This window comes from Amphiprion ocellaris, chromosome 5 (assembly GCF_022539595.1).
Source record: "Amphiprion ocellaris isolate individual 3 ecotype Okinawa chromosome 5, ASM2253959v1, whole genome shotgun sequence".
In the NCBI taxonomy this organism is placed as follows: domain Eukaryota; kingdom Metazoa; phylum Chordata; class Actinopteri; family Pomacentridae; genus Amphiprion; species Amphiprion ocellaris.
Window position 1 is genome coordinate 25,012,931 of NC_072770.1, and position 24,317 is coordinate 25,037,247.

The 24,317-nt window shown below is 41.0% G+C and overlaps 2 protein-coding genes across 4 annotated transcripts; one reads left to right on the top strand and one right to left on the bottom strand.

Moving 5' to 3' along the window:
- Positions 1-3,349: 3,349 nt before the first annotated feature.
- Positions 3,350-13,590, top strand: LOC111575103 (leucine-rich repeat neuronal protein 1-like). 2 transcript variants are annotated; one of them, XM_023280030.3, is made up of 2 exons: positions 3,350-3,790; positions 10,432-13,590. In XM_023280030.3, the coding sequence occupies exon 2, from the start codon at positions 10,652-10,654 to the stop codon at positions 12,797-12,799; it is 2,148 nt and encodes a 715-aa protein (XP_023135798.1). In that variant the 5' UTR covers positions 3,350-3,790; positions 10,432-10,651; the 3' UTR covers positions 12,800-13,590. The 2 variants fall into 2 exon arrangements, with proteins under 2 accessions (XP_023135798.1, XP_054866868.1); XM_055010893.1 differs by lacking the exon at positions 3,350-3,790 and adding an exon at positions 3,907-5,513.
- Positions 13,591-14,086: 496 nt separating this feature from the next.
- LOC111575105 (formylglycine-generating enzyme) lies at positions 14,087-22,248 on the bottom strand. 2 transcript variants are annotated; one of them, XM_023280032.3, is made up of 9 exons: positions 21,831-22,248; positions 18,826-18,999; positions 18,646-18,720; positions 17,554-17,636; positions 17,286-17,408; positions 17,068-17,182; positions 15,788-15,901; positions 15,634-15,693; positions 14,087-14,551 (listed from the first exon to the last, which is right to left on the bottom strand). In XM_023280032.3, exons 1-9 carry the CDS (start codon positions 22,092-22,094, stop codon positions 14,450-14,452), a joined length of 1,110 nt encoding a protein of 369 aa, XP_023135800.1. In that variant the 5' UTR covers positions 22,095-22,248; the 3' UTR covers positions 14,087-14,449. The 2 variants fall into 2 exon arrangements, with proteins under 2 accessions (XP_023135800.1, XP_023135801.1); XM_023280033.3 differs by lacking the exon at positions 18,646-18,720.
- Positions 22,249-24,317: the final 2,069 nt, after the last annotated feature.

The window sequence follows — 24,317 nt, forward strand, 5'->3', positions numbered from 1 at the left end:
TGCCAACATGTGAGAAATGTTGATCTTCTCATCATGAAAGTGCACGTGTTTCACAAAATGTTAAACTATTCCTTAACTGTGACCTGAACATATTATTTGTTATGATATATTTAAGCCAGGTGAAAGCTACAGAGGAAACAAAATCACCTGCACATTCTGTTGTCATCCAATATAAAGACCCAGCAATAAAGTTAGTGGAGCTTATAAGCTGTACTTTATGTTGACAATAAAAATTTCTGATCCAGCTGACAGGGGATTTCCTGAGGCTGTTTGCACTAATTTATTGCTAAACTGTATCATGTTGGAAAGTGTTTCTGTGTCCACGACTGTCTGATGTGTTTCACCTGTTCTGCAGATGAAGGAGTGGAGACATTGAGCCATGGCATAGTATTCGGTCAGTTTGGACAGAAAATTTGAATAAGTCTGGAGGTAGACAGTGTTTGTCCTTTACGTGCGCATACAAGAATGTGTGTGTGTGTGCGTGCACGCATGTGTGTTTGTCAGTGTGAGGAAACAGCATCTGCAGTTTATCAACAGTGTTTGCTGGAGCTTGGCAGAAGGTAGCGTTGGTACCAAGAGTGGTGTCGCTGTGACATAATGCCACAACAAGGTTGCAAATGTGTTAAATGTTCACAGACAGACATCTGTTCCAGTTAAATCTGAAGGCAGCATCAAGATGTTCATATTAATGACAATTAAGATCAGTTTTAATCAAGAAAATCTAATTTAAAGTGTTATATTCATCCTATCCTTACAAATAAATGACCTTCCTTGTGGTTTGGATAAATAATGTTTTATGTGTGTCCAAATGAATGAACTGTGGGTGAATTCAAATAAATGATTCTAGTAAGGATGGAGGCATAATCAGTTTGCTTGCAGTGAAGTCTTATGTGTCTCAGTGTGTGTTTATCTACTTCTCAGCATTCACTTTTTTCCTCCAACATTCATCTCATCACTGCTCACTTCACATTTCATATTCCCCCAATCTATGAGTGAAGAGAAGCACTGACAAGAAAAATTACACCCTGTCTTCTCTTCAGCGGGGTGTAATGCGGCAAAATGATGTGAAGTCTTGCAAAAGGTAAAACGGGGGGCATACGTTTCTTTGTGACTGGTTTTCCCAGATGGCCATGTGGAGGGAGCTATGTGATCAGAGATCTAATAAACCGGTGGATATGCTGCATCGCCTTTTCTGGGAGGGAATTGTTGCCATGGCAACCACACCACAAGCACTGCAGGTTAATGGTGGGAAATTATGATTTGTCAGTCGCAACTTACACACACACACACACACACACACACACACACACACACACACACACACACACACACACACACACACACACACACACACACACACACACACACACACACACGCACACACACACACACACACACTGACTGCTGAATCAACTTTAAGCCCTCCGTGGTGTTAGAACAATGCAAGCAGTTCCCACAGAGCTGTTTTGACAAATGAATTCCAGATGCCCCCCAGCATAATTAAATAAATTTCATAAATATATCTGTACTTATGCAGATTTTTCTGTGTAGATGCTAAATAATGTCAGAAAGCATTAATTCAGGCAATCAGCCAAAATAATCTCAGAAATTAATCTTTCTCTAAGGTCTCAAGGGACGCCTAAAGCTTTAAATGCTCAGCGTGTACTGCAAGTTTCACACCACAAGTTACAATATTATGCTTGCATTAACATTGCCTTTTTACTGTAATACCTACATCATAGAGAAGAGCAGCATTAGTTATGTGAATAAAGCTATAAGATAAAGGGTGAGCTTTAGAGGTGCCGTTAGGAGAATTTGTTACCTTTAGACAGAGCCAGTCTAGTTGTCTGCCTCTGTTTCTAGTCTTTTTGCAAAACTAAGTTAACCAACTATAGCTTACTATTTGCTGGTATCAGAGAGTATTATGCTTGTCATCTAACTTGCAGTAGAAAGGTTAATCATTAATGTCTAGAGACCCTTTAGCAAAACAAAAGGAAAAATCTAAAATGATTAATCTGAAGATGTCATGAGGGAAAAGTCTTATTGATATCTTCAGAGGATATGTTTGCCCCCTGAGCCCTCTGCTCCATATTGACAGCATGTAACAAGGGCTCTTTGAGTCTGCTGAGCGAGGATATGATATGTTTCTAGTTTCAAATTAGTTGGCTTTCTAATGTCAACAGACCATTCCTATGTGATGCAATTTTAAATTCTGTATTGCTGAAATCTCAACTGTGTTTTCCAACAACAGCATATCTAGTTTGATATCACAGAGATGCCCATCAGAGAGCTGGGGCCTTCCAGCATGGAGAACTTAGGCTATAAAAGAGAAGAAAACACTGAAATAGCAAAATTTTGTTGATCCTCCTTGTGCTGAAAATGTAAACACATCTGTAACTATCTGCTAAACTCCAATGTAAACAGACAAAACCTGCACATGACATCTGCCGGCGCTCTTTCTTGTCACCACACAGACGATCACATTTCCTCTCTGCAGCTACAGTCTGGATGAAGAAGCAGCCTGGCAGCTCCCAGAGTAGCAGCTCAAACAGAAAGTGATGAAACGTTGTCATTTTCACTGCTCCCCTTAGAGAGGAAGAGAGGAGGAGGAGCAGGGAAGCAAGAATCCAAACAAGTGACAGGTCTGAGAGAAAAGATGCATCTCTTTTTCAACATGGACTCCTGTGTGCAAGTGTTTGCCTGTGTGTGTGTGTGTGTGTGTGTGTGTGTGTGTGTGTCTGTTTGTGTACGTGGATTACTCAAGTTGTGGGGATCTCAATCTGTTTGCACAGTCACACTGCAGGGATTCTGTGTACTTACAGGGACCAAAGCGAGTTTCAATGATGTAGAAGGTTAAATATGAGGGTGAAGTCCAGGTTGAAGGTTAGGGTAACAATAGCTGAAGGTTAGGTTGAAGGTCAGGGTTGAAAAAGTGGGGGTTATTGTAAGGGTAGGTCTTCAGGTAATGGATGTAAGTCAGTGCTATGTTCTCTGAAGGGATGGAAACTGTGTGTGTGTTTGTGTGTGCGTGTGTGTGTGTGTGTGTGTGTGTGTGTGTGTGTGTGTGTGCGCGTGCGTGTGTGCTAGAGAGAACAGTGAGAGACTCATCGGATCCACTTTAAAGTCCATTTCATTTCATAATTATTGTGAATTATTAATTAGCAAGTCATTAAATTTATATCAACCCTGGGACCATGGCACCCAAAAGTCTTTTGATATCCTGCACTAATTCAAGCCTTTTTCCTTCCTGATGATGACTTACACTTTAGTGACTCGATGAGTGACAATAGACGCAGTTTTAAAGAGAACCACCACAACAGAAACGTTTAAAACAATGTCCTCTTGTCAGCGCACTCAGATGTCAGCGGTCCCTTCTGCGGATCCATCACAGTATTACTCGCACATCGCAGCTCGTGGTCGGTAGGGTGGGACTTTTGTTCCCATGGTAGTGATGACAGAACAGATGGTGAGGTTGCCTGTTTGGGCACCACAATCGGCGTCAAACGCGTTTCAGTCCAGCTGACCTGCACAGGGCAGCTGCTCGTCTCTGGAAGCTGCTGCTGCTGCTGCTTTTTCCACTTGTGAACTATCACCGCGTTGGAGCAGATACGGATGCCAGCGGGGTGTTTTTCCACACATCTATTTATTCCCGTTAATAAGGCTGACTACTTCTATTCCAGAAACACAATCTGCACCCGTCGCGCATCATCCTACAGAGCTGCGGATGCTGCATGGGTCAGATACAGTAGCCTGCAGCGTTCTCGCGTCCGAAGGATTCAGCGCTTCATAGGTGAGAGAATGATGTTTATTTTATTTATGTGCTGAGATTTTGATATATGTCTGTAGGATAGCTCACATTATTCACTCAATTTCTCACTAAGCAGGACGGGGTGAATATTTCAGTGAGGTTCAAAGTGATGAAGATGAAGTCATCTTTTTAAAAAAAATGTTTTTAGGAACAACAAAGATAAAATGAAACAATAAGTGCTGAGGATCCTCGTGTTAGAACCGCAGGGAGTCTGTTTTGATTGCGCGAAACTGAACAGAGATCCCAAAATAAATACATATTTATCATGTTTATCTGCAATGTCCGCTCGTAATTTTATCAACAAAATGCATTTTAGCAGTAATTTGCAAGGACACTGTGCCCTGCAGTCAATCTACACAAGCTATATGATTATTATGAAGCTTTGTCAAGTCTAGACTGTTGGTCAATATGAACTGACTGGAGGGAGGAAAACAAAGAAAATATGAAACCTGGGTTAAGTTGCACTGTTTTTGTTTCATACATGCTGTTCATTTTTGCCTACGAAATATTACGACTGTGTGAATACATCTCCATTACTGAACGTGCAGCCCTGCCAACAGCTCTGACATCTCACTGTACCGGGACATCGGGTTTAACTAACAATGTAGTGTAACATTTACACAAACTGCAGCATCCCTCACCAGTGGAGCTGGAACAGCTGAGTAGTAGCATCAAACCTAATTGCATGCCTAAGGGTCAGGAAATTGGCCGATGTCTGAAATTAAGACAAAGAGGAGAAGACAGACAATCCAGTGTTTCTCTCTCTCCTGAGTTGGAGAAAGCAGTCTGCATTGTTAGGGTCACCTTTGTTGGTTCTGTTGTTTCAGCTGCTGCATTACACAGCACCTGTTACTGAGATCACTAATGCAACACAAAGAGTTAATAATCAATGATGTTGATATGCATTGAGACAACAGAAACATTATGTGCTACATAACCTGTTTTCTAGCAGTTGCACAGCACACAACTTTGTGTGGTTGTCCAGTGAATAAAAGGAAACAGTTGGATCCAGATGTCACCCAGTGAGCCAATCATATGAGAGTTTAAGAGGTTGTGGCACCTTCCCCCAGTCCTGGCAATCACAATGAACGGTGACGTATCGCCTCAGCTGGCAATGAGGAGTGTGAGAAAATTCCGAAACAAAGACACGTCTTGGTGTGTCTGTGTGTGTTTGGGTAGGAGCCTTTGTGCACCATAGGACCAACTCGGCAGCATGTGCTGGTGCTGGAGTTCCCACAGCAGTGGAGGGGAGATGGGGGGTGAACAGCTTGACCCTCTCCCTTTGAGAGTGTGATCTGAAGGGGAGACATGGAAACACCATGGGTCACTGAAAGGTTTTGTCAAGATGTTGTGACTGAGTCAGCAGTTTTGTCTTTGTGTGTTTATACCAACAATGAATAGGAAAGAAAATTGTGATAACACTTTGTCTGTGTGCGTTGTCTGTGTAGTGCTTTTAAAACAGTTAATTGCACACTCAAATATGCGCAAAAAAGGAAATTTTACTTTAACCATGCAGAATGAGATCTCTGAAAATTCATTTGAAAAGCATTATTAACGGAATGATCTCTGTGGCTCTGTACCTGTAGGTCAGTTTCAACAGCGTGACTTAATTTTCTCTGACCTCTGTATTGTTTCCAATAGGGATTCCCCCAGAGATGAGAGACTTTGGCACGTCGGTGTGATTGATCGATGCTCCAATGACAATGTAATGGCTTTTCACAGACACTGCTACTGTAAGGAGAGATGGAGGGGGAGAATGTGGGCAAAAAGTGGAGAGAGAGAAAAAAAATTAAAGCCAGAGAGGAAAAATTGTGTCAAGACTCATCTCTGCTCCACAGGGAAATAAAGCAACTTCATGGATTTGCAGTAAAAAGAAATACAGACACAATATGCTACACTGTGACTTTTTAACCTCTGTGGAGTCTGCAGAAGCATTGTTAAAGTATGCAGCATATTTTTTCTTTGATTCCATACGCTGAATTTAGCACTGGGTTTTGTCATTGTACCTTCAGTCTTGTTGCATTTTCAGTTCAGCAGTTTCCTCCTGTGGCCTTCCCACTGAGGCAGAGCTCTCCATCTTCTCCCTCTTTACTTTCTGTCTTCTTTCTAACTGAGTGGACATGCATCCTTCTCTTCCTCGGCTACACCTCTGCTATCAGCAGCTGCACCAAAGCCCTGTGTGATGTGAAGTGAGACGCTTGCATACTAATGGAGCAGAAACAGGATGTCTCTCAGGCAGGCCAGCACAGTGAGGACATAGAGGAAACATCAGGCAGCACCACTTAGCTTTTCAGCACCCCACATTATAGATCTGGATTGAAACCATTTTTCTTAGAAACTATAGCTTCAGTGTACAAATCTGGATGTTTACTGTGTCATTTTATTGTTGTGTATGCTTATGATAAAGTCACGCACATGAGCATATGTGTGAGACATGGTTGTCTTTGCTGGTCATGGTGTCAGCTCAGTATTTTCATGCATATATTGTTTTATCACACGGGTTCATGCTGCAGTCGCCTTGTTGCACCAGTGGAGGTTCTCATTGGCATATTCCTTCAGCTGCCTGATGGCACTAATAGCTATCGTCTCATGTCTTCTCATTTGGTTATGAAACGGAAATGCCAGTGGCATAGCCGTTGTCATGGTGATGGCATGTCTGTGAGCCTGTTGTATGGCTGCTGATTCAGAAGCACTGCTTACATTTGCACCCAGTGAAAAGGGCCCCAGAAACAGACGGGTAAAAGCGTTGCCTCCTGTGAAAAATGATGCAGTGTGCTATCAAGTCAGGTTCCTCCTGGCTGTGCCACTGGTGTGTGATGAAGTGTTGTATCGGTAGTGTTGTGTCTACACTCTTAGAAGGTGTAAAATCAAATGAACTGAAATTACTCCACAACGACCTAAGAGACGTCATTTTTGATTTAGTCTCGAAGTAAGGAATCTTTTTGAATTTTTCCACGGAAAACACTGACTGCCACCTGCACAAGACCTGTACTATACTGAAATAAACATAAATGAAATGTATTTATTCATTAAGCTTTAGCAGGAAGCAGACTAACCTCATTATGTCCCACAATTACTTCTTGCTGTCTTGTTATGAACCTAATGCTGGTCAACCTCTGAAGGCTTATATGACACAAATAGAAATATCAACTGATTTGGATGTATACAGTAGTTGTACCAACAGCAGTTGTGGATGTATTTAAGTGTGTTTTATATGTATAATGTGTACTTTGATTAAACCCTCATAAAGATTGGGTGAGCACAGAGAGTAAATCCGCCCTGCTGGCGCCTTCATTTCAGACAGTCAGCTGGATAATGCCAAGCTGTTGAAGGATTTTTCTGTCTTCTTCCAGCAGTCTGTGTATGCATGCATGTCAGAATCAGGGAGTGGAATAAGGAGGGGGTTAGGGGTTGGTGGGATGGGACAAAATGTGTATTTTGTAAGCAGGGAAGAGATATGCGCAGTGTAGATCTCATGTAAGCATACATTTTAAATTATTCTCCTTACAGTGTTTTTGCTGCCTCAGCCAAGACATTAGAATGGATTTTCAGGATACAGGTGCTGGCCAACAACTGGTGTGGCTCTGAATATGCAGTCACAGTTGTAATATCGGACGTAATCTCTGTCAAATCCCTGAGAACAAAACTTCATCAAGCTGTTGTCCCACCAAACCTTACTCATGATTTGTCCTTTAATAAAGATACCAACTTTAGTAATAGCTATGAGGAAGTTGTTTGTGGAGCTGATAAATAGATCAAAGAGACATTACTAAGATTGCATACAACAACAGAAATAATGACACATGCATATATGCAGAAAATACAGTGCACAAAGCAAATTACATATAATGTGGTTGTTTAGGTATGAACTATAAAGAATTTTAGCCTTTAGACACAGCAACAGAGTAGCAGTGGGCAAGAGGTCAGAGCAGCAGGCTGTATGCCTGATCTAGCACTGGCCACGCAAGCTTGATATTATGAACAGGTGGGAAGCCACTCTAACCACTTCAGCGGAGCTGGTTTGTGGCCAACAGCAGGTATCTGCGGATAAACTGGGGAGAGTGCGAGTATAAATTTGTGTACTGCAGTGATTATGAAGCAGGCCATCGGTGAAAAAGAGCATATGTGCTCGACAAATCTTCCTTAGGTCAATAAGGTCAACACGTACACACAGTGAAAGAGAGGTGGGAACGGATGCAGACCCCCATAGTGCTCCCACGCTGCCAGAAACCTGGTGCCAGGTGTCTGAGTTTTATGGCCTCAGCATGAAAGGAACGATTTCTCTGCCTGCCTCCTCCAATTTAATACCCAAGCAGCATGACACACGAAAGAAGAGAAAGATAGGCTAATGAATTATGACCAAGTAAATCTTTACCAAGGGACAACATATTTATAGTAAAGTAATTAAATTGAACAACATATGAATGGATTATCTGAGAGATTCTGCATGTTCACCATTTATTCCCAGCCAGGATCTATGAATAGAGCCAAGAGAAGGTGGAGGTCACTGCTGCCACATTTTAGTCACACTGAGGGAATCAGTTAGATCAGTTCATGTGTGACTGGGTCATTACAGAGATCAGCCACCTGATACCAGGCACCAAATGCATTCTTACCCACAGATAAAGGAAACATGAATGAGCTTTAGTGCTTCAACCCTTAAATTTCTGCAGCATCTTTCATCTATTTGATTGTGTTGAAAGCTGGATTTGCTGTGAAGTGACAGTTTTCTGGCATGTCTAAATTTCTAGACGCAACGTCATAATGTTGTTTTTCTTTATACTATAGTGCTCCATTCTGTATTTGTTGAGGCTGCTTCTGTATTATTGCTCATGCAAATGTGAAGGGAAAACTGTGGGAAGGTGTCAACACATCACGGGGTGTGAACAGTCGGCACATAAAAGGAAAGGGAAAACAATATGTATCTATTTTATGTTAATATCAGAGGAACTTGTCAGTTTTGATGTGAAACAAAATTCACCCAGCTTCCTCTCCATGTAGCACTCACACAAACAAATACACACACGCACGCACGCACGCACGCACGCACGCACGCACGCACGCACGCACGCACGCACGCACGCACGCACGCACGCACGCACGCACGCACGCACGCACGCACACACACACACACACACACACATAAAGTCTGGGTGCTCAGCCTCAGTCTGAGGATGAAGATAAATGTGAATTTCTATGAGTGTTAGTCATAGCAGGAGCTGACACTGTGGTGCTTAGCTTTAGTGAAAGAAAGCCAAGGCTCTCTCTTCTTTTCTCTATTACTACATCAACTATCATAGACATAGTATAGTATAGTTCCATCTGGTTGTCTAGATTACAACTTCTGATACTCATAAATACAGCCTTACTTGCATGCAAAAAAGCAGACAGTGTCTTTGTGACTTAGAGTAGTGTTTAGTCATATTTGTTATTTTTAAATGAAAATGAAATTGACTACACAAGTGTTCAATATACAGGGATTCATATTTTGATTTATGCAAAAACAACAACAACAAAAACTACTTCCCAGTGTTCATATTGTCATATCTTGTGAAAATCAAGTCTGTGTCTGTTATCCTCACATACATTTGCAGGAGCTGGAAACATCAAGTTGACAAATGAAAGCAAAAGCTTTAAGTCTTGCAAATCAGTCTGTCGGTCAGCTCCAATCTTTCCATGCTTCACTCAGTTTGACCAAACCTGTATAAAGTATCATAGTACAGCTGCAGCTCATTTAAAAGTAATGACAAATACACTGTACATGTGTGCGACTGCCTACCATGAGCCTGTATCATAAGTAGGGAGTGATTAACAGTGAAGAGCAATCACTCCCTGTGTATTAAGCCTGTTGTGTAATGGGCTCAGTGCCAGAGCTGCCGGCTGTGCCCACTCCACACACTCGTTCAAGAGGATAGCTGATACTAAGCTGGTATGCAGATAATCTAACCAACCCAGAGAGAAAGAACATGTTGGTAATCTCCAAGGAGACAGACACATTAAGGAAGCAGACCTAAAATTAACTCTATCATCTCAGACACTGACAAATATGCTGCACACTCTACACACTTTGCCTCCTTCTGTCTGCTAGTTCATATGCCTAGGTAAATGGGCCATTTTGATGAGGGACTATCTTGAGATTTCATCACTGTAACAGTAAATCTTTACAGGGAAGCAGACATTGCCAATACGCTTAACTCAAGACACAGAATTTAGTTTTTTTTTTTGGCATGAGTAGTTTCTTCTCTTTCAAGATCTGGAATTAACTTTTTCTCAAACTTATGGTTATTATCAAACTGTGCCTGACTGTATAAGAGCTCGTTAAAAAGTAGGCATGAATGTGTATGCGATAGAAGAGCAACCAGATGAATTTGACGGATTCATTCTGCCCTGTTAGACATGTCAATTTAGTCCCCTAAATATCTGTGGGGGTGACACCGTGGAAGTCTGCCACTTGCCTCATTTTTTAATCTTCTGCAAAGAAACAAGTATAACTCTGTTACTCCCTCACTTCACTCTATTGAGCTGCTTTTTCAGTTTTACTATTATCAATTATTTTTTGGCAAGCAGATAATCAAAAATTATATGCGCTTTAACAATTAAATTGCTCTCTTTCTTTTTTTCAGGTTTAAACCTGAAGGTGTGGTGCACAGGTGAAGCTTGGACCAGATGTCTGTTGGGCCTGCTTTTTGCAAATACTGTCCTCTGGGTTAGAAATCCTCATTCTGGACCTCCAGCAGCTAGCTATCAGCAAAGGAGACTAATGCTCATGAACCATCCCTTCGTATCCCTTTCCTGAAAGCTGCCTCTCATCTAAGCCTTTTGCGAGCAGAGAGAGCAGACAACATGGCGCTCAGCTCTCAGCCGTGGCCTCCTTTAATCTGGCTCTGCATGGGATTGCTTCTTTCCTTTCTGTCACCAGTTTATGGCAAAGAATGTCCTCGTTTGTGTGTTTGTGAGATCCGCCCGTGGTTCACCCCGCAGTCGACCTACAAGGAGGCAACTACGGTGGACTGCAATGACCTGAGGCTGACGCACATCCCTACCAACCTGTCAGCAGACACCCAGGTGTTGCTGCTCCAAAGCAACGCCATCTCTCGCACCAGTGGAGAGCTGGAGGCTCTGTTCAACTTGACAGAGCTGGATCTATCCCAGAACAACTTCAGCACTATGGAAGCTGTTGGCCTCACAAACATGAACCATCTGACCACCCTGCACCTAGAAGAGAACCAGATCAGTCACCTGCCAGACCACTGCCTGGGAAACCTCTCCAACCTGCAGGAGCTCTACATCAACCACAACCAGATAAGCTCCATCTCCCCTCGAGCATTTTCTGGCCTGCGCAGCCTGCTGCGCCTGCACCTTAACTCCAACAGGCTTCATGTCATAGACAGCTGCTGGTTTGAGGAAACACCAAACCTCGAGATCCTCATGATCGGGGAGAACCCAGTTATTGGTCTCCTTGACATGAACTTTAGGCCTCTAGGAAGACTGCGGAGTCTGGTTCTGGCTGGGATGGATCTCACTGATGTTCCAGGGAATGCATTTGTAGGTTTAGATAATCTGGAAAGCATTTCTTTCTATGACAACAAACTGGTCAGAATCCCTCAACTGGCCCTTCAGAAAGTCCCCAATCTAAAATTCTTGGATTTAAACAAAAATCCAGTTCACAAAATCCAGGAAGGAGATTTCAGAAACATGCTCCGTCTGAAGGAGTTGGGCATCAATAATATGATGGAGTTGGTGTCTATTGATCGCTATGCTCTGGACAACCTACCAGAATTGACAAAACTGGAAGCGACCAATAATCCTAAACTGTCTTATGTCCACAGGTTGGCATTTAGGGACATGCCCTCCCTAGAGAGCCTGATGCTCAACAGTAATGCTCTCACTGCTCTTTACCAGCACACTGTGCAGGTGTTGCCGAACCTGCGAGAGATCAGTCTTCACAGCAACCCACTCCGCTGTGATTGCGTTATTCAGTGGATGAGTTCCAACAGAACCACAGTGCGCTTCATGGAGCCCTTGTCCATGCTGTGCACCTCCCCACCAGAACTCAGAGGCCAACGGGTTCGAGAACTAAGGCTGCTCGACTCCCCAGAACAGTGTCTTCCCCTTATATCCCACGATACCTTCCCCAGTCACCTGAACCTAGAGCTAGGCACAAGTGTCAGCCTGGACTGTCGGGCAGTATCTGAACCAGAGCCTGAAATCTACTGGGTAACTCCTCTGGGGACCAAAATCACTTTAGATACAGTGTCGGAGCGCTACCACTTGAGCAGTGAGGGGACTCTGCGGCTGTCTCATGTGCAGGTGGAAGATTCTGGTCATTACACCTGTGTAGCCCAGAACACAGAAGGAGCTGACACACGAGTCGCCACTGTTCGTGTAAATGGGACCCTGCTCGACAGTGCTCAGGTGATGAAAATCTATGTCAAGCAGACTGAGTCCCACTCCATCTTGGTCTCCTGGAAAGTCAACTCTAACGTCATGACCTCCAACCTGAAGTGGGCCTCAGCCACCATGAAGATTGACAACCCTCACATCACCTACACGGCTCGTGTCCCTGTAGATGTTCACGAGTACAACCTCACACACCTTCAACCTGCAACTGAGTACGAGGTGTGCCTCACAGTCTCCAACATCCACCTGCAGACGCACAAGTCTTGCGTTAACGTGACAACACGTAGTGCTACCTTTGCCCTGGACCTGTCAGACCAGCACCCGAGTGCGGCCGTGCTGGTTGTCATGTCAACCATGCTGGCCTTCCTCAGTCTGGCCACTGTGGGCATCTACATGGCTCGCAGATGGAAGCGAAAAAACTACCACCACTCTTTGAAGAAATACATGCTGAAGACCTCTTCCATCCCACTTAATGAGCTCTACCCTCCACTCATTAACCTTTGGGAGGCTGATGGCGAAAAGGACAAAGATGGCAGCACAGAGGGGAAACCCTCTCCTGTCGACACCACACGTAGTTATTACATGTGGTGAGGATTTACTAAGGAGGCCTGACTGCCTCTCCAGCAGCACAAAAAGACACACTTTTGCCATTTTGGTGCAAAAGTCGAATAAAGTTGCAAATGTTTCTTTTGTATTCTCAGCTTTGCTAATAAGAGGCAGAGTGATCAAGTGCAGGATTTTTATTAGTATAGCGTATCGCCTTTGTTTGACTCTTTCTATCTCTTAATTGTTCTGGACTCTCCAAGATGGCAGCTGTATTTAGCCTCCAGGTTGTCTTAGTTGCTCTGCTCTGTTTCTGTGGTGCATTTTTGACTCACGTTCTTTTGGGTTAATTATACAGCAGCAGGGACAGATGGTCTTCTTGCAGCATTAGTACAAATCAATGTTTCTTTTTCTGTTTTGTAAAACAGTTAATCTGTTGTGCACTGATAGATGAAGTTTGTATGAACTTCAGTTAAAAGCTGACAGCAGGATTTAGACTCGTTAAACCGTCTACTGAATGTTAGCAATTGTGCAGTAATGTTGTATCAACTATACCTTTGAAAATTCTGATTTACACTGCAAGAGAATAGCCTTTTAGTTTGCTGATAAATGTGATGTTAAATGCTAGAAATACAAATGTTTGTTAAAACCTTTCATTTTTTGTATTATGATCATTATGATTAAGGTGCACTAGAAACTTTTTGACTCTTTCCTCATTTACTCATTTTTTGGCTAGAGTTTTAGAGGTTTTTTTTTGCTAATTGCTTAGTTTATCATTTTCTCATGCAATATGTATACTGATAAAGTCAAAATAAATAAAATTTTGGTTCTTTTGCAGACATTTGTTTTGTTTTTTCTTCTGTCAGTTCTCTCTCAATGTCACTTTTCGGTGGATTCTCAACTGGAACTTCAGCTCCTTGATTCAAAACTGACTAAATCTGATTTACAAAGTGTGCACCACCATGAGAAATCCTCACAGACCAGATAGATAGACAGACAGACAGTGAACATGTGCTGCCCCCTGGTGGATGCTACACATTATAACAACATATTAAGCCTGTTTAATATGATTAACTAAGCAAACCTAATTCTTGCATACATAAGGAAACGTTTTATTTGAAGGGCTTTTTTTAAAATTTATTTTGGGCCATTAACGTACATATATACAAAAAATAAAAGGCAAATGGGATCTCATGGGACCCAATGTATCTGCAAAAATTATACTAAACTATTTTACAGTAATTTTACAGAAACATTACAGTGTCATTTTAAATTAAGAATTTACTTTTTTTTGTCTCAGTGAGTCCTATGACTGATAAGGACAACCTCTAAAACTGACAAGAGCACATTGGTCTTTATTCCTGAAAAGTTCTTGGACCCCAGCAGTTACTTAAAATTGCATTATCTATATTAATATTTCCCCACCTCTGATCAAAGGTAGCACAACAACAAACTACAAAACTTTTCTGCTCACTTCATATGAAAAAGTTTGAAAAAAATATAAGTTACAAAATGTAACACATCTGCAAAAATCTACAGTAATGAAGCACATTGTCTGTCTTTAGATGCAGGGCAAGCGATGGCAGCAAAAGGATTCACCATCAGAATCAAATACTCATGGGTTTCACTCTGAATTGAACACTGGGCTTAAGCAGCAGCTCGATTAAGGAAGTCTGTGTTCAAGACAAACAGTTCAGGTCATCGTTGCTCCTGAGAAACACAGCGAAAACCAAGATTAGAGGCTGAGCTGTCCGGAGTGTTCTGGCTTCGAGCCGCACATCGGTATCTGTAGCAGTAAGACTGCAGGAGGACAAAAAAGAAGAGACGAAATTGACTAATTTTTATTGGTACACTGGCTTGTTACTGATTTGTAATTGCTTTAAAACCAAGGGTAATGTTGTGTTTTTTGTGTACCATAGCTAAAGACTTTTTTTTTTGCATCCAATTAGCTATATTCCCATGGCAACCACTGGTGGCAAAGGAACTGGAATGGCATGTAAAAAAAAAAAAATAATATATATATATATATATATATATATATATATATATATATATATAAAAATAAATAAATAAATAAATAAATAAAAAAAATTCCCCCTATCTTTACTTTTTCCCCCCTTTTTTTATTGCTCCATTTCTATTTTCACACTCTTTGTTATTATAAAGCAGTTTTTTCAATGAAGATAATATTAAATTAATCAGAAATACAGTCTAGACATTGTTAATGTGGTAAATGACTATTCTAGCTGGAAATAGATGATTTTTAATGGAATATCTCCATAGAGGTACAGAGGAACATTTCCAGCAACCATCACTCCTGTGTTCTAATGCTACATTGTGTTAGCTAATCTTGTTGAAAGGCTAGTTGATGATTAGAAAACCCTTGTGCAGTTATGTCAGCACATGAATAAAAGTGTGAGTTTTCATGGAAAACATGAAATTGTCTGGGTGGCCCCAAACTTTTGAACTGTAGTGTGTTCATATGTGAATACATATGAACATGCAACCAGGCAACCACTAGCACTGAAATTTTTCCATATGGCAGGGAAAAAAAGAGAGAGAACAGCAACACCTGTACTTTCTCTTTGTTATTCAACAAGTGGAGAGCAACAGACAGAGCTGATGTTTTCTAGGTACAAATCTTGCTAAAAAAATTGCTCTGCAAGCCTGAACTGTTTCGTTTTCACTGATCCACTCACACAAGAGCTCACAGCCCACCAACTCTGCTCACCCAGTGAGGTTATCATGGTATTTGAACATTTCAAATATGCCATCAGTTGTTCAAATTGGTGTTTCAAATTTCATTTTGAAAAACTAGACATTAAATGTAATGTTTTAATCATCTACAGAATACCTCTAAAGCAGGTGTCTTTTTTTTTTACCTTATGGCACATATATGAGCCCCCCTTCTTTACTTTGTCCGTGCCTGAAGGAGGACCCACCTGAAAGAAACAAATGAGGAGAGAATATACAAAAAAATAAATAAATAAACTCATGACAGTCATGGAGAAGAGCTTAGATGCAATGTGGTATTACTGGATTGTTTTGCTGGTCTGTGGTGTGATGCACAGTCCACCAGTCTGAGGTCCATTCCCATGCATTTCCCACCATGTCGTACAGACCAAAACCATTAGCAGGGAAGGACATCACCTGCAGGATATGGAGGCAATATGGTCACCTGAATGTAGATTCTGCATGTGACTGAGGTCATGTCCAAGAACTGACTCATAAATACAAATCAGTTAGTGTGTGATCTGGACTTACAGGTAGTCTCTGTCTCAGTTGTTCTTCATTGTTTTGTCTTTTGCACTAATTAAGTTCATGTCAGGGACAGAAATATAAGAAACTCTGACTAGTTACAAGTGGACAAAAAAGGTTTTTTGGCCATATGCTGTGTATCATGTGTATCAAGGACATAATAATATGTTCAAATGTCACCCTTAGAGAAAAGCTCAGTGAATTTTACAGAGTGAACTGACACTGAAAACCTTTGTTTTGGATATTCTTTCCATTTGTAAGTTTTTTGCAGAATACTAAATGTAAGAGAGTCATAGCCAAAACATTTAATCCTGCTTGCCAATTAAACAGCTTGATGATCCAATTTTGTTTTGCCCCAGTAGTAATGATTATATCATCAGTAAGGCAGAAATATACATATTTCAGCTTGTGGGATCAGAAAGATGCAGATTAAATTGTTTTCCTTTAGCACACTTTAAATCCTAAAATCTCTTGAGTACACACATTCATGATTGGTGCTAAAATTGGAACTCTAAAGCTACCCCTGAAGAGAAAGAGATTGGAATAATATTATCTAATTGTTATTCATGCGATCTCTGAAAACCAAAAGCTTCTGGTGTGACTTAATCAAATGCTGAAATGAGTTCTTTCTCAGGCACCTTTCATTTCCTGTAGTTTCTAAAGACAGTGCCTTCATAAATCAGTCAAATTGTCTCCACCTTAACCTGAAATGTGACATCCCGGAAAACACACACACACACACACACACACACACACACACACACACACACACACACACACACACACACACACACACACACACACACACACACACACACACACACACACACACACACACACACACACACACACACACACACACACACACACACACACACACACACACACACACACACACACACACACACACACACACACACACACACACACACACACACACACACACACACACACACACACACACACACACACACACACACACACACACACACACACACACACACACACACACACACACACAGCTATGGCATCTCTTTATCCTTCCTAGTCTGTCTTACCGGTGAAGTTTTGACGTAGCCATCCTCTCCAGAGTTGTGTGTGGGAAAATCCCCCTGCCAGAGGTTGGCATAGTGCTGTCCTTTTGGGTTTAACTTGTTTCCCCAGGGGTAAAGTCTACAGGAGATATAAGGAAGTCAATTTCAAACACACTATGTAGACCACCACACATGCACAAGCTAGACGGCACATTTTGTCTCACTATTACAAAATATCTTGCCTGTCTTTCAGGCCACCCCTGCAGGCAAACTCCCATTCTGCCTCTGTAGGGAGTCTCTTGTTGGCCCAGGAGCAATAGGCAACAGCATCAGCCCAGGAAACATGTAGAACAGGATGATCCAGCCTAAAAAACAGGTTTCAAGTCACTTACAAGATTCAACTATAAATGAAAGATGAGTAAAGGGTTACTTCAGGATGGCTATTTGCCCTTAACACAGTTTTCTTCAATACATTTGGAGGCGTTCTACAGTGGCAGAGTATTTTTCTACCTGTCTGTGATGTTGGAGTCGGGACCCTCAGGGTGCCTCCAGCTGGCTCCTTTGACTGGAAGCCACCAGGGGGCAGCAGCTACCTAATAACAAAGTAACAGCGGTTACACACTGATATTATGCTACTTTCATGCTCTTCTTCCGGTTTTCCCTTACAAACTCCTTTTAAGGTTCATCCAAAATCATCTCTACAGTATTGCATTGGTACTAATGATCTCCACTGCTGCTGCACTAACGGGTAGACAACATCTTCTCAGCCACATGATCAAGCTACACATGACAGCTGAGATGAAACAGCAAATTCCCTGCTGCCTGGCTTTCGTCTGTGAGAGGCCTGTCATGCTCAGGCCTCTTACAACCAATCTATTAACATACTCAAGACTCTTATATAGCATAAATACAACTCTTCATGTCCATCTAAAGCTACAACGCTTGTGACTTGAAGGTGGTACTTTGAGGGTTTCCTTGTAATTGCAGAGAGTACATGTATTACTCTAAAAAGGTTCAACTACATCATGGTTGTGGGAAGATCCAAATTACATCACGGACAAAAATAGGCACAATAAAATTCACAGATTAAAAACCCTGCCTTACATGGCTTGTGGACCATTTTATATCCATCCTGATGAAAAATTGGAAATGGTATTATTTTATTTCTTAGATGAATACATTATTAAAAATAATTATTTAATATAAATGTAATATTTAATAATTAATTATTAAAATAAATACCAAAATCTGTCATCTTTGCTGCATTCATGTTACCCTCTACCTTTACACTCCTTCAAGGGCTTGCTGCAGAGAATCATCTCGACATCATGATACTGCCACCACCATGCTTCACGGTGGGGATGGCATGTTTGTGATGATGTAGTGTTTGGTGTCCACCAAACATAGTATCTAGTGATGGCCAAAAATCTTCATTTTAGTCTCATCAGACTGAAAACTTCAATGTATCCCACATACATTCTGGTGAACTCAAGTCAAGATTTGTTATGAGTTCTCTGAAAAGCAATAAACTGGCAAAACCTCCAAGGGGGGTGAAAACTTTTTATAGGCACTTTGAGTCAACTGTTGAACAAACATACTTACTGCTTGAGTAATCTGGCTTTTAACTGGCTCACTCAAAATCCCCTCAAATACAAATGAGTCCCCAAATTTCTCTGCCTGAAACCATAAAGATAAAAATATTCTGAGCAAAATGAGCCAAGATTAAAACAACTGTCGGAAAATATGCATGGATTAAGCTTTAAAACAGTAATTATTTGATACCTCAGTAACATAGCCTGTGGAACTGGTGAAGCTCTGGAAATGTCGGTTAGTAACTTCCTGGATGTCCATGTAGAAGGAGTCCACATGCACCCATCTCTGGGGACCCTCACCATCTGCAGGGATGCCTGGGTCATCTGTTCCCATCAGAAACTCTCCTCCAGAAATCCATACCATCTGTAAGTAGTAAATAACCTTACATGTCATCTTTATTTTTTAAAAGCAGCGATAATATCCTATCGATGCATTTTTTTTGAAAGAAAAGTCACATAATTAAAAGGATTCTGAAAAAAAAACAATGGAAATTTCGTCTGACAACACAGGGACACGATACAGTTCTAAAATCATATCATAAACACATCTAAAAATGCAATGTGTGATCAACAATACTGCAATGTTAGATAATTCATACTATTATCTATGGTACTGGTTGCGCTCTTGGTAGTTCTTGACAATGTTATTTCTGTCTTACATCATGGCAGCTGACGTCACCTCCATTCAATAGGCTGAGTATTGTGCAGAGCTTCTTATCTAATATTGCCTGAGGTTTTCCAAGACACAGAGACCTGCTACACCTTGAGCTGCCTCTGAGGTAGACCGCTTTGCTTGAAAACCCTGAAAATAGCCTTAACTATCTTTAAAGAAAGCTAGAAACAATAATGCAGTTAGTCTCTTGTGGGGCACACTGGAATATCAAACACATATCCAAAATCAGCAGTGTAATGCATAACTAACAACAATAACAAACAAAGAAAATAAATTTGGATCCTAGTCTATTAGTAGCAACCACAATGCCACAAACATGTAGTCATTCTCTGAAAGCTTTTGAAACAGTTTAAAGAGCTGCTGGAGATTAATTTACAGGAAACAGAGGCTCATCAGTCAATTAAATGCCTTTCTTTAGTGTCAGAGTTCTCATATTTACAGCATCTTTCATCATATTCAAACAGTGCCACACACTACAGAGGGTTATTATTAAAATGAGCAACTATAATGCACATCTGGATAGAAACATTGCTACTTTTAGCTTTAAATGATCCACAGTGCTGATCCACAGATCCATGTTGTTGCTGATAGGCTGCAGCGTCACTTCCTCCATGCATTTCTACACACTAGAATAGAGTAGCTTTATTGTCATCATACATGGGGGCATGATGAAAATATAAATATATAGCACATGATTTATTTTGTGTCTTCTCTCCTCCGTAGTTGTGTTTTGTCTCCTCTGTCTAAAACTCTTTGCAGTCTCTGGCTCTGGATCTGCACCAGTTTGACCTGGTCTCACCAATCAGTCCAGTGTTCTCTTTTGTTTACTCTCCATTTGTCTCTGCTTTTCTTTTCTCTTTCTCCTTTCCCACTATCCCAACTGGTCGAGGCAGATGGCTGCCCTCCCTGAACCTGGTTTTGCTGGAGGTTTCTTCCTGCTAAAAAGAAGTTCTTCCCCTCCACTGTCACCAGGATGCTTGCTCATAGGGAATCTTTGGGTTTGTTGGGTTCAGCCCCTTGTCCTTTCAGCTGCAGGTTGTCTGCAGAGTCTTGTTTAATTCAATTCAATTTTATTTATATAGCGCCAATTACAGTCAAATTGTCTCGAGACGCTTTAGTCTCCCTTAAATATAGGTCTGTGCACGCCTTGTATTGGAGCTGTATTGGACTACATATATAACATTGCTCAGCTTGTGTTTTATCCTCAGGGTGAACTAGTATTTGTCTAGGAGTGTTGCTGGCTTTGAAATGCATTGGTATGTCGTATAAGGAGAAAATCTCTCCGTTTTTCAGACACACCAGCTACATTAATGAAAACAATGTTGTTCTGCCTGTTCTTCTTTTCTGCCTGTTAAAACCTGAAGCCTTTGATGAGATGAGAATTGAAATATCTTCAAGAACCAAAAAGTCCAGTTCCCTTTTACTGAAGCTCTTTGGGTTTCTATGACCTGGATGACTGAGAATCTACACAAACATATAATAGGTTCTAAACCTTAACAGGTAAGTTAGTCAGGCTAATCTCTATTACATTTAATATTGCAGGGTCTTATTCTTAATCTTTGAATTAGTCAGGTTAATCTATTCGTTTACAATAGACTAACCTGACAATAAAGTAGAATCTTAACCCAATTAAAATGCTGTTGTATATCCACCTAATAAATGACACTGTAGGGTCTTAACCTTCATATTTAAACTTGTTAAGTAACTCTTTCTAATTTTTTCAGACACACCAGCTACATAAAGAATGATAATGTTGTTCTGTCTGTTCTTCTTTTCTTCTCATCTTAAATGAGCATCTTGACCTTACTATTTAATTTAATCAGGGAAATCTGCATTTTGTACAATACTATAGGGTCTTAACCCTAATACTTAAATGACTCAGATAAATTCACCTAATAAATAACATTGTATGGCCTTAACCCTAATATTTAAACTTGTAAGGTAAATCCTTGTAACTTTCTCCGACATCTCAGCTACATACAGAATGATAGTGTTATTCTGCCTGTTCTTTCTTCACCATTAAAGCCTGAAATCTCTTAAATGACAGCTGAATGACCCAAAATAAGAAGTTCTGTCACCTTTTACTGAAGCTGTTTGGTTTCTGTGACCTGAACGACTGAAAATTTACACAGATATCACAGGATCTTGGGATAAATTTTGAAGTTAATCAGATTTATCTGTGTAATATTTAACATGGTAGGACTTTAGCCATAATATTTTGGTTCCTCGGGCTAATTTGTTTCATACTTAATTTGTAAGGATGTTAAACTTAATGTTCAGACTATTCAGGGGAATCTGTATTTGCTCCTAATATTTAAATTACTCTGGTAAATTCACTGAAGCAATAACATTTAAAAAACGTTGACTTATTTAAAGGTACTTCAACAAGGCAACATCCTGCTTTCAGACTAGACATGGATAATTTTGCATGAAATCTTGTACTTATTAGCTTCTCTCCACACCCTTATTTCTCCTCTATCCACTGAAGACAAAACAAAAACATGACAGGAGTCGCAGCATACCTGACTGTGTATCTGCTTCTCATGTTCCTGGACCTCAGACGTCCTCTCATTGGCCTCTGTGGAGTATTTCACAGCTGGATCTACGGTCAGTGTCTTGACCTCCGCACCAGCACCGCCACCGGCTCTCTTCAGCTTGTCACAGCCGCAGCTTGCTGCTCCCTCTGGGGCTGTGAGCTGCCCATGCTCGGCCCCGCACGAACCGTGCAGACAGACCACTCCATTCGCAGATAAAAAGATGAAAACTAAGGCTAAATAACGCGCCATTCCTCGCTCATGTTGTTGACGCGCTCACTTCCGCAAAGTCACGTGGTCAGTCAGCTGGCTGCATATGGCAACGTTTAACTATTTCCTGCACAATTTGAATGTTTGTTGCATTTCTGTTAATGTACGGGAAGTAACTGCACGGTGTGGTTATGAATATGCATCTGTTAGTTGTTTTAATGCGAATAAATGACTTAATTGAAAATGTTACTTTCTAAATATGTTTTGCACCAGAAACTATTTTCTTTTTTACCACACCACACCAGCCTAAATGTAGACACCGCAGTGGGAGTGATAGTAGAGTTCTTTAGTGGTAGGATGGGACCACATGGACATCATTTCCCAGCTATCAACACTACGGCCGCTTGAGAAGAAGAAGAAGAAGAAGAAGAGGAAGAAGTGGCAGGGAGCCAGGCAGCTCAGCCAGCTAGTGCCTGCTTCAGAGAGCGGAGCAGCGACGGTCGCGGAGAGGTGTTAGAGAGCCGTCAAAAAACTGGATTATTGCGGTGTCTGTCGGCTGGATCTCACCCCGAGCCCGGCGGAGAGGAGAGCCGCAGTCATGTTGTCTTAGCTGGACCCAGAGAGGAGCTGAACATCTCAGCGATCACCGCCACCGAGGTAAAGTTGAGCGCTACAACTTGTGGCCATCCTCTCTTCCGATCTGTATCTTCTCACAGCGGAGAAAAGAGATTTAGTGTCCTTAAATGGTTAAATCTGAACCACGGCGGCTGGCCGGCTTTAAGACAGAACAACGCACAAGCAGGACTCCGGCAGTCATTTGCTGTGAAACTCTGAGAATCACTGCTGGCGTTTAAACACTGGACGTGTTTTCTCAAGTTGTGTATCTGCGGTTAAATAAACAGTCCGGTGAAGATGACCGGCGCTTGTGCTGTACTACCGCAGCCCACTTTATCATTTATGTTGGCATTTTTAGGCTCAGAAGTGACAAACTGTTTATTTGTTGGGACGTTGTGCTTCACAAACGAGCAGAGCTGGCAGTGCTCACATATCAGCCTCAGTGGCGGTGACCTGTTGCAGGTGCACACACCTTCCTGGACGCTGCAGCTCCTAATCATTAACACCAAACAGGTTCCAGTGACAAGCAGCAGCAGAGAATTTGCCTGTCCAGCCGCTTCTATGCAAATCTGTGCAGCCACACAGTGGATTCTGTTCAACTCTCAGGGAACCCTGTCCTCTAAAACTCTGTAGCGGTGAATGTATGTGAGTGGATGTCATATCTGCAAAGGGATCCATGCACAATGTTGCATTACTGAAGCTGGGATTTACAGATCATTATCACAAATGTCACCCAGATAGATGACTTCTGTGGTATTGAACTTGTGCACAACAGAATGAGTTTACTTTAGGCTTTTTATCTGATTTCCCCCCCCCCCCCCCCCCCCCCCCCCCCACATTTTCCTCCTCTCTAGGTGCACCCTAGTTTGTGTCAATATATATATATATATATATATATATATATATATATATATATATATATATATATATATATATATATATATATATATATATATATATATATATATATATATATATATATATATATTTATATATATATATATATATATATATATATATATATATATATATATATATATAAATAAATAAATAAATAAATAAATAAAAAAAATTCCCCCTATCTTTACTTTTTCCCCCCTTTTTTTATTGCTCCATTTCTATTTTCACACTCTTTGTTATTATAAAGCAGTTTTTTCAATGAAGATAATATTAAATTAATCAGAAATACAGTCTAGACATTGTTAATGTGGTAAATGACTATTCTAGCTGGAAATAGATGATTTTTAATGGAATATCTCCATAGAGGTACAGAGGAACATTTCCAGCAACCATCACTCCTGTGTTCTAATGCTACATTGTGTTAGCTAATCTTGTTGAAAGGCTAGTTGATGATTAGAAAACCCTTGTGCAGTTATGTCAGCACATGAATAAAAGTGTGAGTTTTCATGGAAAACATGAAATTGTCTGGGTGACCCCAAACTTTTGAACTGTAGTGTGTTCATATGTGAATACATATGAACATGCAACCAGGCAACCACTAGCACTGAAATTTTTCCATATGGCAGGGAAAAAAAGAGAGAGAACAGCAACACCTGTACTTTCTCTTTGTTATTCAACAAGTGGAGAGCAACAGACAGAGCTGATGTTTTCTAGGTACAAATCTTGCTAAAAAAATTGCTCTGCAAGCCT